Below are 17,579 nucleotides of genomic sequence, written 5' to 3' on the forward strand. Positions count from 1 at the left end.
GGTAGACAGACATGGGGCGGGATAAGACACACGACTCTGTCAACACAACATATGACAGCATTATCCCAGGCAATGACGCATTACCAAGGCAACAGCAACCAGAGAGCACACATTATGGGATGTAAATGATTTGGGCTCCTCTGTGACGGATCACACTTTGTTGCTCTATTTCTTGTATCTTCTTTCTCACTAAACACCACTTTGTCACAAAAAAGCTCACTTGCTTCCAACCGGTGCACAGACAGAGACGCATACCCCCCCCCCCCCCCCCCGCAGTTTCCCATCAGCAAACCTTCTACTACGACCACCACACATGTCTTCAACTGTCTCCTGTTCTAACCTATCTGAAAGACTGGAAAAAGGTTTCAGGCTAATTCCATCCGTTAATTTGCTGTGCTATATAAAGCCTAACTTTTACGCGTCAGCCTCGAGTGCCTCTTATCAACTGAGCGAACACCCTCAGTTCCCCTACCCCTGGGGTGGGGGGGTGAAGAAGCTGCCTGCAACCTTGAAGGGTGGCGGATTCTCATCAGTGCATTTAAAGCAGAGAAAGATAGGGGGATAATTTAACGTTAATTAGCATCTTGTCTACAGGGGGTAAGAAAAGGAAGGGAAAAAGAAAAGCGGACACTGGGGTGATGGGGAGAGTGAGAGACGCCCGAGGACTCTGATGATAGTTCTCCTTTCTCTTGGATTTCGATATATTAGCTCTTGTTCTCTCTTGGCCCCTGACTTGCTTCATGCCTAGAGTGCTTTCACAAATTAATGACACTGTAACCAGAACATTACTCGGGTAATGAAAGACGTGGCACAATTGGACACAACAGGCTAATAAAAAGGCAGACTACATGAAATTTAAAGGGATGTAAAAATAAAAAATATTAAACCAAAAAAGAAAGGCAGCAGGTGTGAGTTGACTCATTGCAAGGCTGGTGAAGGAATTGTGTATTTTCCAAAAAAAAAAAAAACATAATTAGAGAGAGACATTTATAGTTCAGCTGGATGTCAGCGAGCCTTGTTCACATTTCACAGCAGTGCGCCATTATTGGTACCTGTTGTGTTTGTAAAGAGAGACGAGAGCTGAAAAGCGAAAGTGAGAGAGAATAGACGGAGAAAACCAATTGTCTGCCACAGCCACGTTTGTAAAGGTTAATGATGAACATCAGAAAACCACAAAAAAAATAAATAAAAATAAACAAGTGGTTAAATAGTGGCGCTGAATGAAGTCATTAGGGTGTAATGCAAGATCTGTGAGTATGTGTATGTGGAATATTACTGTGGCTGGCTTGCTGTGACTTGTGAGGTAATAATTGAGAGCAGAAGTGCCTAGAAGGAATGGACTGTAACAATGCCACGCATACACACAGCCTCATTATCTTGAACCACACTCATCTCTTATCTCTGGCCACCCCTGTCTCTTTCCTCTCCTTCTGCGTACCTCACTCTCTCTCCTTCTCTGTCATAACCTTTTTACACCAAAGACCAATTTCTAGTGTGTCTGTATACGGTTGTTATTGGAGGGGGGGGGGGGGGGGGGGCTATTTTACACAAGGCCTCTTAAACCACAATGTCCCCAAGTTAAACCGTTTACAAAACAGGCTGCTGGGACACTACTATACAATACAATACTATAGGCTATTAAAACATCACACCCCGTGACCCGTACATATTCATTCATACAATGCTGAGGAAAGCTTACATAAAGTCAAATAAAAACTTGTTTACATTTGGTGCTTGAAGTGTTGTTCTCACCTCTGTGATAAGCCTGTTAAGCACTTGTCCATTCTTTTTCAATGAGGGACCAACCTGATATCAAGATCAGTAGCTTTCTGTTACTTTCTGTTTTCATTCACTCCCTCTGTTCCACTTTCTCTCTCTTTAGCTTCCTATTTCATTATTATTACCTTATTTTTCCTCTGTCCATTTACTTATTCCATGTAGCTGCCTTGTCTCGTACTCATACCTCCTTTTTAGCAACCTGGAACATTTTAACAGCCAATAAATACACTAACATAACAAAAATCAATAATGTGATTAAGTCCTAAAATAATGGCACTTTATAATGATAGCATTTTTACGAGTAACATAATAACTTTACACATGATTGGACAGAAATTGCTTTGACAATTGTAACTTTATGACATCACCCCTGATTAATTGGATGTCGTTTTGCTGACAGGAAGTGAAAGCTTTCCTTCGCAGATAGAAAAGAGCTGGATATGCAGCTCTTTCAGCAATCTCATTTTAGGATGGCCAGGTTATTATCTCAAACCATTAACATTTGCTGTAGTGTAACATTAACATTTGCAGTCAATATTTCAAACTTTTATGTGTAACACAGTCATTGATAAGGTAACTTATTGCAGATTACAGTCAAATTTATTTCATTCCTTTATTAGGCTATGTTATTATAGACAATTGCACTTCTCATGTCAGTTTGTCACTGAATCACATTACAGGTCCCTGACACCCATTTGCAAAATGGTAAATCTGAAAAATCTTTTAACATTATTATTCACAAAACGCACTTGTTAGCTAGGCCAGCGATTTAGCCAAATCTTCTTCATATGAGCAGAAAATGTGTGCGTCTGTGTTGCCTCTAAACACTGCATGTATTAGATGTCTTGCTGAAGCACAGTTCACTGGATTAATGAGCTCATTTATCTGATTGAAACATTTCTCTCTTCATTAGCCTGGATGCTATAAATTATGTTATTAACTGCTTCAGGCAAGTCTGAGAAATAAAGACAGACACAAAGTGTTTTCATAAGTTAACAAAAGGAGTGAGTCAAATTGAGTGTGTATACTGTATGTATGTGAATAAAGCAAAGGGGCAAAAGAGTGGAATAGTTTTGTTCAGTAAATAAACTTGTTAAATATGTTTGAGTTTATATTTTTGGTTGCTGGTGGTTCTACAAGAGAGACACTTTCTGTCCCACTGATCAAAAACTGACGATACTGTTTTGTATCTATTAATATTTTATTCAACAGAGCTTCAATTAATTCACACCATTACTCTAATTCAGCCATGACATCACTAGATGTTAAGTCCTCATTGCGCATTTCTGTGACTCACACCATTTATGTCCAATGCTGGGGTCCAGTGGTGGTGCAGGAAGTAGTGTGCACTTTGTATGACAAGGCAGAAAGTAAAGGTGGTGAGGTGGTGGATGGCCATGAAACATACGTGACTTTCATGTGAGACTGTCGACAGCAAACAACCGAAACCATTGTTAATTAACTATTGAGCAATATTCTGAATCGATATTCGTGTGGCAATAGGGTTGCTCTAATCTAATCTAATTTGAACCAAAGGTGTAGTTTACTGACTTTTTAAATTAGCCTGTTGTGTATACTGACCTCTAGTTGTAAAACAGAGAGAAGGAATAAAATTGCTTTGTCATTTTACATCGGACTTTGTTGACCTTTCAAGGCAGCTGTCCTCTGATGATGTACAGCACTCGCAAGCTTCAGCATATGTTTCATCCAATCTCCTCTGCAGCTGTGAATGTGTTAGTGTGTGTGTGTGTGTGTGTGTGTGTGTCAGAGAATGATAGATGTGTGTTTTTATCTGTGTCTGTATCTGCATGAAGGCTTGGTTGTGCAGGCTTTGTGCCACTGGTTGTTTACAGGTCGTTTACGCTGAAAGGAATGATGCTAAATCATTAGTGAAGGGTGGTAATTCTCCTCTTAAAGCTGTGATTCCAACACTAATGGAAATAGTGTTTAACAGAGTGAGTGAAAAGACAAGGGCAGAGAGATGGGGTGGGGGAAAAATGAGATTTAAAAAGGAAGAAAGAAAATACTGTGAGGTAAAACTGGAGGTGAAGAATGGGACAAAGGCAAAACTAGAGGCTTGAAATGGTAACTTGGATGGGGGGAGAGAACAAAGCGGGAATAGGGGAGAGGTAAGTGTGGAGTAAGTGGAGAGAATAGATGGATAAAAATTGATACATCTGGATGCAAAAGATGACGGGGAGTCGTGGAGAGAGGAAGAGCAGAGATGGAAGAAGGGTTGGGGGTGATATTGCCTGAGTGTGTCTCTTTGAGTCTTTGTGTTCGTGTTTTTGCATCAGAATCAAGCTTTCCCTTTATTTCCACCCTGCAAATGGGTGGATGTTGGACAGGGATGAGCTGTGTTTGTGTGTGTGTGTGTGTGTGTGTGTGTGTGTTTGCAGGTGCAGGATGTGTTTGAGTGAGAGAGAAGTAATAAAAAATGATAAAAGGACAGAATACGTGAAATAGGTGAGGAAGGGGTCAGACAATTAGGACAATTACTGCCAAAGTTCCAAATTAAGGGTGTCACTGGTGGCAGATTTTAATTTCCATTTAACGGTTCATTTATCTCCAAAATGCCAGCCCCAGTGTAATAGATGAGATCTGGATGGGAAAAAGGTGGAAGTGGAAGAGTAGCAAGCGTGAGTCTGTGTATAGGCATGCGTGTGTGTATGCTTGTGGTTCACAGTGGAAATGCTGTTGACAGTGTAATTTGATGAAAGCTGACAGCTAATTTATGAAGCATATTTTTGGGTAAACGCTTTTTCCCGGTCCTACTCTCTCCGTCGTTTTAGGCTGGTAATTGGATTTCCCTAACTTACAAGGTAGTGAATTAAGAATAAACTAGTTAATGAAGGAGTGGCTGACTGTTTCTGTGTCTGTGTTGTTGAGGGATGGAGTATGCCTGTGTGTATGTGTGTGAGTGTGTGTGTGTGTATGTGTGTTCTCCAGCATTTTAAGTTTTTTAAGTAAAAAATAACACACATAAAAAATAGCACATTCACAGAGTGTGTGTATTTGTGTATGCACACAATATGTTCGTGGGTGTAGATGCCATCTCTCAGAGCAGTGGAGGTTAATTGCAAAGTTTTGGTCGGCTGCACTAATACCCAACTATTACTAACCACCAATTGCTTTATTCCTACTCAGTCAATCAAGGACCATGGACACACATATGATGTATGCACAAATACACACACACACACACACACGCATACATCTAACAAACCTGCTATCTTCTATTCCTCCCTCACCCTCTTTCTATTTCTTCTCGCTCACTCTAATTGCCAGGATTGTCTTGTCTTTATGAACTGCTATTCCCTAAGGTGGGTCTTTGTGTGCATACGTGTATGGGTGTGTGTACTATATGTGTGCGTATATGTGTGTGTGTGTGTGACTGTGTGTTGGACAGAGGAAATAGACGAAAATGGCAGAAAACAGCTCTGTCAATGACATCAGGCTTGTTATTCTCAAAGTGAAAACCACACAGCAGTGTGTGTACCCACACATACACAACTGTGTTCCTCAAACAAGATATTAGACTAAATACCAAGCTCTGACATGGACCAAGCAAAAACAAGAGTAAAATGCTGCTGCCTCTGTCTGTCCTGTCACCACCACCAGTGGTAGCTGCACAGCTACAAACCCTCCTCTCTATTCTTACATACATAAAAAGTATTCAAAACCCTGTTTAAACTCCACTAAACCAACCATAACACAAATCAAATGTATCTAATCCAGGGCAAACCTTATACAATTCAGCCATTTCACAAATCAGCCAAACTAATCCAAACCAAACACACACCAGGCCTTGCTCAAGTACATTACAGCCAAACTGACTAATACAAATGAATGTAATCCAAGTTAATCTACTCAGAATGAGCCAAGCTAGTCCACAACTCATTTCCAATGGTCTTTTTCAATACTTTCATGTGTAATTCTAGTGCTGGGTAAAGGCAGGATGAAGGCAACGGTTCAAACATTTAGATGGGTGACGAATTAGAGGCAAAACCAACATGTGGTGTCGTATTAAGGAGTTGGGTCATAACACACCGCTAGAACAGCTTTAAAGCTCCTTGGCTTTAAAGCTGCGGAACTCAAGTGGAGGGATGGAACACCATTTTTCCAAAAGATATTTGCATTTGGTGATTTGATGACGCTGGAGCTGATTGTCATGTTAGCAGAGAATCTCGAATAGGTGTTTGCTTCCCATCATTTTCATACTCATCTTTCTTTGTTTGTCTACTTTTGTTTACATTTATCCAGATTCTTCAAAATCTGAGTATGTGACAAAAAACAAACATTCTGCCTGTCTCAAGTCTGTGTACTTGTGTTGAATCAGTGGTGAAAAAAAGATGCTGTCTTCAGCCTTTACCTGGAGTGTTGAGGAGTCTGGACTTTTGACAGCTGTAGGTGATTTGCTGCTCACAGTATTCTGCGCTGGTGGTGATAGCTGTCACCTGGAAACATAAGCATGGATAATTTCATTTTATCTTATTCAACCAGACAGGTCAATTTCATGTAAGAACAAATTACTGATTTTCAAAATGAAACAAAGTGCAGTGTACTGTTGTTTTGATTCAGAGAAGCTGAAAATGAAACAAGTGTTCCTTACAAATTTTGAGGGAACATAATTACAGGAACAATATGCTACTCAAACCCTGTCATCTCTTGTAATGCGGTGGTCTTGTACACACTGCAGGTAGGAACTGCTGTCACTCCTCACTGGAGTGTTGAATCCTGTAAAGTTCACACACAGTTTGCTTTTGACTGTGAGTGACAAATGCAATCTATAACCACTCCCTAGAAAGATTAAATTATTGACTCCTGAGTGTGAGAGAGCAGATTCAGGGAGCCTGAATGGTATGTATCCGAGCCACATAAGACAACTGGTAGAGACATGAGAGGAAACACTCATTATGTTAGAATATCATTGTGTATTTGAAAGAATAAAGACTGACTCTGTAGCGTGGGCTTGAATTACGCTTGTTCTTATTTCAAGCTGTAGAGTGTATGATGCTGCTGTTGGTGTGGGTTTGTCAAAACAATGACAGCAGAGACATTGGTATGTAGCATGGATGTTACCATGGCTACAGACCTCATTTATTCTATATATTTACAACCGTCACAAGATCCAATGAGAAATGACCCACTTCACTCTGATTAATAATAACTGTAGGAAGAGGGGTGGTCACTCACATTAACATAAACAAGCAAGAATTTCAGAATATATCACAAATCTGTCTGACTTCTACACTCGGTGGCCCCAACCCAACTTGGATAGTTGGCCAACTATTGCTCAATATACTTGAATTATAAATTATGGAGACTGGGCAATCTGGATTCACTAGATTCTCAAAGCACTATGTTAGCAAACTTTAATTCACAAACAGCTCAAGGCTCTCTCCCAGCACAGACTCGCTGTTACTAATACATTTGACAAAAACACTACAACTAGACAACACTGGTTGACTGAACCACAAAGTTGCACCATGGGAAAAGAGACATACTTATATAATCTACTTATAAAATGTAGTTTTGTTTCGTCTCTGCAGTTTTTAGGAAGTGGAGACTGAGGTGTAATTGTGTGACTTAAATGTGGACCTGTTCTGACAATTTAAACAGCACACATCAAAAATGTGAAGAAGCAGCTAATGGTGGTTAGACATTAGATTGTGATGAGGCCAAATACAAGGCCTGGGATTGAAACATTGAAAAACAGCACTAAAATTAAAAATGTGGAGGCAAATAATTATGAGTGATTGGTTTTGCACCTGTTAAAGCTTTTTATTCATTGAGTTGTCAAAAATTCACACATAAAAGCTACTACCGGCCTCTGTGGATCACTGACTGATGTGTAGGCGTATATTACAGTTTGCTTCTTTCCAGTTCATTTTTAGAGAGGAATTTTTGATCAGTAAACATCTGAGTAAGTAGCCTGACATAGTAGAAATGTGGGAGAAAAGGGACACAAAATATAATCAACAATTGTGTTTAGAAAGTACTCCCCGTACTCCATGTTAGACCTGCTTTCAAGTGTAGGACATTGACTGAGTATTTAACTGACAATATACTGTATAATCTTTTTTGAAAATTCAATGAAGCTATCTACAAAAATATTAAATATTCAATGAAAAATCCTTGTGTTCCTCATCCTTCAAGAGAGGATGTAGATATGGAATCCCTCAGGATGAAGCTAAGAGCCTGAAGGCTACAATTTAAATACACTTCATATTATACACCTATCTAATTATATTTTAAAAAATCAATTTTTTTTTATAGTTATACATATGAGAATAACATCACATCTACTTTGTGGAAACAGTATGTGTGGACAGGCATAAACTCAGTTTTGTTACCTGGTCCATTGAAGCGCTGTAGTTGACCTGTAGCACAGTGCGTCTCTCTCTACTGGAGCCAGTCACTGTAGTTTTAGGTGGCAGGTTGTTCATAACTGTTGTCCATACTTTGTCCTCTACACATACCAACACACACAATACTGTTAGACATGTCAATACTGTGAGTTACTGAACATAGCAAAAATAATAATTATTTAATTGCAAGAATTAGACATGGTAAACCATTTGTGTAATCAAATCTACACCAATTACATTTAAACACAGGCATACACACAAAAAAAAACAGCAGTTTAGCTGTCATGGCAGGGAAGTTCCTTCTGTGCTATCTGAGTTACAGCTATGCGACTGCAGGGTTTAATAGATAATGTGTGCTGTTATAACATGAGCCAGTCATTCAGACATCTCCACATTCATTCACACTGTCAGTCAGGGAATGTGTGTGTGTGTGTTTCATGTCTCTGAGGTGTGTGAGTGTGCTATTCAGCGTGACTAAGGGGCTAGCCAGTGGAGTGCAGTGACATTTCATTAGAAGTCTCGCCTTTGCTCTGCCTGCGTGCTCCTCTGTTCCAGACTATCTAATTCCACTGTGTGTGTGCGTGCGTATGTGCATGTGTGGAGGTGGGCGGGGAGTGTATATGTGTGTGTCTGTGTGTGTGTGTGTGTGTGTATGTGACAGAAGTGTCACCCAGACCATTGGAGCACTCTTAGGTTTACATAACAAGTCTGTTTCATATGTTTGTGGTGTGGGTATGTATGTGTGTCCATGTGTGCCCGCTCCTTCAGAGTTAAATGTCAGCTGTGACAGTGTTGCCATGGAAACCCCAGGTATAGCAGGTTAAGAGTACTGCTGTCTGAGGTTAAGAATGTGGAGGGCTGGAGAGTTTCCTTCCCTCACAGGTCACTGGGGCTACACGAAGTAGGGAAGTGTGAACATACACAAAGACGCACACACACACACACACACACACACACAAACAATGACTGCAGGCACTCCCACACACACCTGTCATGTTGCAGTTGACTTTGAAGGGGCCAAGGGGTCCGCTGCCATCAGGGTCTATCCAGTAGGTGTCAGAGGACCTGCCCAAATGCTTATAGGCCTCACATGATGGCTCATAGACAGCTGGGATTGGGGTGGGGGTAGGGGTGGAGTTGAGTGGGTGGGTGGGGGAATAAGAGGAAAGTAGAGCAGTTGGAGGAAGGAGAGCAGAGAGCAGAAAAGACAAAAGTCCATAGCCACTAATTTGTGATGCTAATTACATCTTTGATTTAGTATAAAATTCATTGTTGGACACCTATGAAGAATTTGGTCTTGTGTATTGCATAATAGTGACACAAATCTCATTGCTTTGAACATCAGTTTACGTCAGTCTTTATATTCTGTCACGAGATATTGGAAAATATCCATATTTCGTGAGAATGATTTCAAAGCACTGTTGTTGGATGCATGAAAAAGGGAGAGACAATGTTGCTATTCTTACACATTCATTAATGGTGAAAAAACACCTGAAGGTGGTGGCAGTGTTAAGATGGTTTTATCTACAGGAAAATCAGAGGGCTTGATCCTCTAGTGAACATAAAAGCATTCAGAGGTTTGTGTAGCAGCCATTCTCATTTTCTGATCCGAGGGTGGCACTAGAGAAGAAGTCATTACGGTGAACCACTCATAGAGATTTGCAGATATCGTCTGTATGGTTAGAAATTACAGGATCAGTCATGGCATATACTAATACCACATGCTACACATGGGATTGGTCTAAAATAGCACATCAGTGTCTATAGTTACTTCCTTTTGTTCCTCCTCCCACAAGGCAATTTCATGTGGTTGCCAAGTCTCTATTCAGCGCCTGTCAAGAAGTGGTGTCTTGTCCCACACACTCTAGCAATCTATTTGACAACATATCGATGTTATGTTTGTGTTGATCTACACATAGACAGACAGACAGAGAGGGGAGGGGAGGAAGAATTACACTTCAAAGAGAAATGTGAGAGTGTGACTTGGAGTGAAACTTTCTTGATTGAGGGACTGTTGACAGTGAGTTTCAAAAGAAAACATATTCCGTCTTACTTCTCTCAATGAGTTTGCTTAATATTAGCTCTTTATCATACTAGTAGTTTTTTTCTTTATATCCATCTGCTCACCCAGTGCTGCCCTGCTGAACTACTTCACCAGGAACTGCACAGAACTTAACAGAATTGTTGAGGCACTACTTCTGGTTCAAAGCCATTGGTCAACAGCTTTAACACAGTGGAAGTTAAATAACTAGCATTTCTTCTAGGATTGCTTTACTGTAGTGGAACACAATAGAAAGATTCAAAGGCCAGCAGAGAAAGTTACAGAAGCTGCACTGGTGGGGAAAGTGTGAATAAAACTATATAAAATATATAAGCAAATAAAAAATCATGTTTGGCCAGTGTGCCTTTAGATTTAAGTGCTAGGATGGTAGTAATGGTGTGTAACTGAGCTTTATAACGATCCAGTTAAAAGTAATTAACACTTGTGAGACCCATGTTTCACTGTAACCTTCACCAGAACTGGAATACGGTGAGAACAGTAATGAACCTGAAACCAAAAGTACTACATGAGAAGATATCAGCAGTTTACAGCCTGTAACAGGGCACGATGCTACTCCCTTCCATTAGCACCAGCTGTAGCTACCAATTCAGGCAATATGTGTAAACCTAGCGCAGTCAAATTGCTTATTTTCTCCAACTAACAGTCCAAAATGGCCGTATATCCATGACATAATGCAAAGAAAAGCAGCAATTATCAAGCTGAAGAATTTGAATCAGCAAATGTTTGATATTTATGCCTAATAAATGACCTTTACGATTAATCAAAATTAATAAAGCAACAGCTTCTCCAGCTATTTACTGTTGCAGTGCCATAAAATTTGGTGACTTGGACGAAAACAATAACTACAATAATTTATGCCAAAATATCCTGACTTTGAGTCCCACACATCAAACTCCCCAAACTCCCATTACACACTTTAATGTTTTCTTTTCATCGGACGCCCGCTGTTCAGTAAATGCCCACATCTTTAAAATTTCACGCTGTTTTTTAATGCATTTTTAGTGTTCAAGTATAAGAAAAATATTCCTGATGATACAAACAGGGTTTGACAAATCTCATACAGAGCCATGTGACACTGTACAACTGATATCACAGGCTGAGTTGTATTGCTTTTCACAAATAAATTGGTCTTAATGTTCAAAACTGCCCCTCAGAACCGACCATCACGTTTGTCACTCTTAAACTAAAACCCCAGTTTTTCAGCTTTTTTCTTTTTGTTTTATTTTCTCTTTTATTCAACCAGAGAAAGTCCTGAGCACACCAATCTTTTGAAGCTTTTTTTTTTAAAAAGCAATTTCTGCGTTAAAGCTACAAGGTGCAGTCACAGCCTTCTACTATTGGCCACTAAACATTTTCACTTGAGTAAGAAGAATCTAAAGCTTGATGCCTTCCTAAAAGGAAAGTCAACAATCGTCGTTAAGGGAAGGGAAAGCATTACTCATCCATTCTCCCTATACCTACATTTTACTGGCTGGTCCCCTGAATGCACACGTGACTTTCCAGTTCCGAACCAGACACCCTAATCTCCAGGTTATTGCTGTGCCTTCAGATACATCTTATTAGTGAGTTTGTCATTATAATAATAATAATATTAACACACCCAGACAGAAAAATATGTGGTGACACAAAGACATCTTTCATATTGTTTTTATCACATTTCGGTGGTTTTATTTGTCTATGCTTTATTTCTTCTCTGATGTTATTCATACTCCCATGTCCCTCTGGCATACTTTATCCTGTCTTTTTCACACTTTTTCCTCACAGTTCAGTCATATTTAATTTGTTGTTTTAGGTTGAACATGCACAATATAGCTAAAAGCTCTCTCTCTCACCCTCTCTAAAAAGAGAACAATAATTGTGGCATATGGAAGGACGGCATTCTTAAATTTGTAAGCCTTTAAAAAAAAAAAAACTATTTTGGCCTTTTCTCTCTTTCTGACTCTGCTCTCTTTGTGTGCTGGTGCTTTTGGTGGGTTGCCGCTTCTCAGACCAGAACAAAGCACACAGCGCAGTCAGTAAAGCCTGGCCTCTGAACACTTCAAAAGTTAATCTGTCCCTCTGCTGAGAATTACGGCTTTGGAAGGAGGAACAGCTTAATCACTCAAAGGCAGAAAGAGGAAGGCCAAATCAAACAAACACACAAGAAACAGAATACAGTTGTATTAATGTGATGGGGGGAAAAAACAGATGGGCAGGAACACACAACTGCATGCACACTCACTCCCATACTTACAAGTGTGACACGTGGCTCCAGTGTATCCTGTCCCATCACAGGTACAGCTGAAACTATCCCATGTCTGTTTACACCTGCCGCCGTGTTCACAGTGATTAGGCATACACCTGGAGAGAGAGGGAGCGAGACAAGGTGCTTTTACATAAACAAGACATGAGCCGCCTTAAAAAGAAGGAAAAATATGTTTTCAGAATGTAAAGGTCAGAGGCGCGCGCGCGCACACACACACACACACACACACACACACACACACACACACACACACACTGCCCACTGCCACACTACTTCATTCTATACAACCACAATGCATCAGAAAGCTGATTCAACTGTGGTTATGTCAATATGACCATGAAATATCTAACAAACCACCTGCTCATCTGTCAAATGTGTGAGATATTCTGGTGATACAAGACATACTTTCAAACACCAGTATAAAAAGTTCCCAACAAAGCCCTGCTCTGAAATCATCCATCTTTCTTTGTTTCGAACGTGTCATTAAATATGCCGACTAAATGTGGTCAAAACTCAATATGGACTCTTGGGAGACTGGCCTTGAGCTAAAAGGGAGTCAAATAAACCATTAAACAAGTAAAGTGAAACTTAAGACACTCCTGTGTAAAGATGGGGATAATGTTCATGGTGACTATTTTCTTCTATGGGGCAGATTACATCAGAATATCCTACACTTTGTGTACAACAATGGTGGGATACAATATAAACTGTTCTAAAGTACAAAGAAGTAATAATCATAGTCATAATGAAAAGGAAAACTGGGCCCAGGTGATTCAGGCTGTTATATGTATTAACCTGAACCTCACACATCGAGAAATTCTTTTAAAGGCTCTCTAGCTAGGCTGGGATTCTTTCCAGAGCAATACATATCTGGACTGATGGAGAGAGGCATTAATATCCCACTGAGACTGCACACAAAACTTTCTGTATCTTAAAAAGTGGATTTTATGAGTGCAGATTCATGTAGGCTTCGCAATTTCACTGACCACACATACATTAGCATGCAAAGGATGCTACACATTCTAATTCAAGAGCAGTGTGAGACCAGCAGTAGGCAGCAGTAAACCTTGTAATATTTATGATATCCAACAGTGAGTGCAAATATTTCAATTTATTAAACATAGCAGTCAGACACTCACCACCTTAAGCTATTGTGACATGGAGTAGCCAGCGGGCTGCCTATTTGAAAACACATTATTCCCTCTGTTTTGGCCCTTTGTCAACTCAACGATGGCCTTTTCCATACTCACTGTTGCTTTTTGACAATGTTTTTTAGAAGGGACTGAAACTTAGCTGTTATGTTGAAAGTGTGGAGAAGAAAAAAAAAAAATTGTATCCAAAGTTGTGACATATGGCAGCATAAAGATAAGATGTAATTGCTCATTTGGAATGTCAATGAGACAGCAAGGAGGGAATTACTGGTCATCTGGTTAACAGGAGGTAGTTATGAGCTGCAATAAATCACTATTTTATACTTGTGACAAAAGAAACAGAACAATATATTAATAAAAATAACAAAATTGCATGTCTACATATACTGAAACACAATTCAAGTGTTCGTAGCATTGGGGTTTATCGTGTGGATTATCTATGCAGATGGTGGCTGTAATGCACAATTTTCCTGCCAAGAGAGGGAATTTAATAGTTACAATGCAGGATCCACGTTTCAAAGATATCTGGAATTTAGGAATGTAGATAGAAGCAAACATTATCCACCTCATTGTGAATACAGCAGGAAGCAGACAGTAGTTAAGACATCACTGTTTTTCTTGAAGTTTGAATAGCAACTGAAACCCTGAACACATCTAAGTTCTGTGGTTTGATCCGCCTGCAGGCCTGGTGGGGATGGGTCCCGAGGCACTGTAGTGTTACACACGCACACACACACACACACACACACACACACACATGCGCGCGCACATACTCATGCACAAGTTATGTGATTAAAATATCTGAGTCTGCTTATTTGAATGAATCAAAGTGATGATAAGAGGAAAGCCAGCTGGAGGAAAAACAAACACTGACTCATGGGAGCTGCAGGGGTCCTTTTAAAATGCTGAGCTCTTCTTTAGTCATGTAGGGAGTCGGGCAGACAGAGACACTCCATCTCTGGAGAGAGACATGATGATCACTGCATCATACAGTGACTATGAAGCCGACAGACAACTGTGGGCTTGTTCATATGATATATGATGGGTTCATTGACGGTAAAGCATCTTTAACTGTGAACATGTGTAGGAGTATTTACTTTCGGAAAATGAAGGAAACACAGATCGAGTGTTAAAAAAGAAATGAAACGCAGGAATGTTTTATGAATGTATTGTGCTATATGCGTACTGGGGCTATGTGTGCATGTAGATGAGCAATAATGCATGTGTAGCTGCTGTAGAAAAATATAGTTCAAAGAAATGTTCAAAGTAGTTAGTAGTTAGTTCAAAAAAATGACATTTGGAAAATAATCCTCCACCTCTCTGAGGATACTGTATTCTTGGCGACTCTGTTGACTGATGCAGAAAAAGATACTGAGCAACACTACGACATTTGTACCCGCCTGCTATTCTTACTACAAATGACATCTAAGACTAAGAACTTGAAGTCATCTGCTTGGCTATGTGTAAACTTGTAGAGCCTTACAGCTGTAGAAAGCAAGTTCCATACTGTGACACCACTTTGGATGAATAAAAAAAAAAAATATATATTTTTAGTTTATGGATTAGCCAACCTGCCATTCATTTTTGATTAAAATAATTTTAAACCTTGAAATTCTCAACATGCTATGGCATGTACTGTATATGAAAAACAAACAAAAAAAAACCTAATATGCCAGGGAGCGATGTGTGGCAAGATATTTTGTAGCTTCAGCAGCTAACAAGTGCAGATAAAATGCTATTGTGCTTTCACAGTGAGGTGCGATTGACAAGCACTAAAAATCATGAAAAATATTATGCTCAGCAAGCTGTGAGCACTGAAGTACACCGAATATATATGCTCTGAGCTTTGTGTAAGAAAAAAGCAAAATCTACAAAGAGAATGGAGCACCTCTAGAGTGCGTGTACGCTTTTATGTGCCACGGCATGTTTTGTTGTGGTACTCTTACAGAATAACAGTGACATTTTGAAACATAGGAATTTGCATGCACACATGCATGCCCCTGTGTTTGTGTGGGTGTGCCTGTGGGGATGAGTGTGTGTTTTGCTTCCTCCACCATCCCAGCCCAAAGAGAATCCCACAGTAGAACGGCATTGATCAAAAAGAGGTCAGACAGGGCTATTGAACTGCCTTCAAAGACATTCTTATTAGTTAGATGGTAACACTGCACCCATTCATCTTCCATGGCAGAGCAGGGCCCACCTCAAGTACTGCAGGGCTGACACACAACAAAACGTAAACACAAGAAATAATAGAGATGGGCAATACTGCAAGCAGCTGGAATAAGAAATAGTTTTGGACATCTCAAGACCTTTGAGCCCTATCAGTAGTAGAAATGCACCACAAACAGCAATGGCAATAATTATATACTACATACTTTTCTAGCAGAGTGTGGTTCCAGTGCTCCTGCGGTGTAATTGTAGTAAGAACGGAGTATCGTCCAAGTCTCGCAAAAAACCTCATAAGATCCAACATGCTGGTCTCTTTTCTGCCTCCAGGTGTCACAAAACCGTTCCCTCATCACTACTACTCTGTTGATGCAGAGAGGAGACCCAGAGCAGCTTGTGAATTGTCTCACTGAATTTCATATCATACTGGCAACACTCCGGATAAATAATCCTAATCTTTTACACACAGGGTTTCAGACACTGAGTCAAAGATCTATTAATCAGGGTAAACACAGCTGTTGTGAATATGAATGAGAACTACTATATCATGAACTGGCTGCAATGAAAAATTGTCTAGATGACCAGAGAGGGCAGGAGCCTGTCTCCCTTTAAGACCAGATGAAACATACATGTGCAGTATATAATTTTATCCTTTTTAAGACATGTGACTGATAAAATGCATTGCGATTCGCTGAAATGTCATAACGGCAAAGTCCATTGTGGGAAATTTATTTTGTTTGTTTTAGCCCGCAAAAAACGTTCAAAAGTAATGGACAACAGCTGACGACCTGAGCCAGGGGAGCGACACTGAAGCAAAGCACAGCAGTTACTTGGATGAAAGCAGCAATGACAACGACTTCAAAGATTCAGACAAAGACTTCGATGTGCTAAACTGCTAACCAGCAAGCCAAGGCTCAGGGTGAGAGACATGTCAGGGATGGGGCGAGGGGGGAAGGGGGAGGAGGAGGATTTCGCTGAATGCCAGTATAACTGCTAGCCTGACGTAAAGATTCACCTGATGCAACGACCTTTAAACTTTTGGCTTTTATTGAAAATCATTGCTTTTACCTTAATGTTCATCAACGTAAAAATAAATAAATTATGATAAATAATAAAAAAAATAAATGTTAAAAATATTGAACTGAACTGGAAATGTTGACAAATGTGAAATTGGACCTGGCTGTTTTTCCAGCCAGATCCAATTTCTATGGCAAAGCCAAGTTTTTCAGAAAACCCTTAGTTTTTAGGTAATCAACATAAACAATGCTTATGTTTCAGAATGCTCTTTTAGAGGGTGCCTTCAGTCTGGGTTATCCCAGATCACTATCTTTCCCCAATCTTAACTAAGAGCTGTGAGTGCCTAAACATAACCATAAAAACAGTTTAATAATGCTGCAGTCACTTGAAGCGGATATCGTACTGCAAGATTGAATATTTTGGCAAGAGATGATGTCTGTGAACATTTTGTTGATATGTTCAGTATCAATGTATTTGTGACTTGCTGAATTTCCATTACATAATAGAAAATGTAATCTGGTATGATAAAAAATGCACTTGCTGTTGAAGTTTAGTTGTATAGAAACATAGTTTCTAGGAGACAGGTTGCCAGCAGGTAGGTGGGAAGAATAGGCTGATGCTTATTAGAGTACTGGGCAGTCTCTGTAATCCTATTTTCAGAGAACATTCTTTCTTTTAATTTCTTTCTCATCCTAGATTTATATTTCATTTCAGCCTTTCCTTGTGAGGTTTAATTTAAAAAAGAAAATAATTAAAAGGTTTGCAGCTCCCAACTTCTGCAGCTTAAA

General features: G+C 39.8%; 1 protein-coding gene across 2 annotated transcripts in view; it reads right to left on the bottom strand.

Annotated features, from left to right (window-relative positions):
- cntnap2 (contactin associated protein like 2) overlaps nt 1-17,579 on the bottom strand; it is a 342,845-nt gene that overhangs the window by 105,622 nt on the left and 219,644 nt on the right. For both annotated transcript variants that reach the window (XM_022766257.1, XM_022766258.1), the window contains exons 12-15: nt 12,446-12,552; nt 9,139-9,258; nt 8,136-8,251; nt 6,152-6,236 (exon numbers count right to left, since the gene is read on the bottom strand). In XM_022766257.1, the coding sequence (XP_022621978.1) occupies nt 6,152-6,236; nt 8,136-8,251; nt 9,139-9,258; nt 12,446-12,552 (428 nt within the window). The remainder of the gene's footprint in view (nt 1-6,151; nt 6,237-8,135; nt 8,252-9,138; nt 9,259-12,445; nt 12,553-17,579) is intronic.

This window comes from Seriola dumerili, unplaced genomic scaffold (assembly GCF_002260705.1).
Source record: "Seriola dumerili isolate Sdu_G_001 unplaced genomic scaffold, Sdu_1.0 BDQW01000822.1, whole genome shotgun sequence".
Classification (NCBI taxonomy): domain Eukaryota; kingdom Metazoa; phylum Chordata; class Actinopteri; order Carangiformes; family Carangidae; genus Seriola; species Seriola dumerili.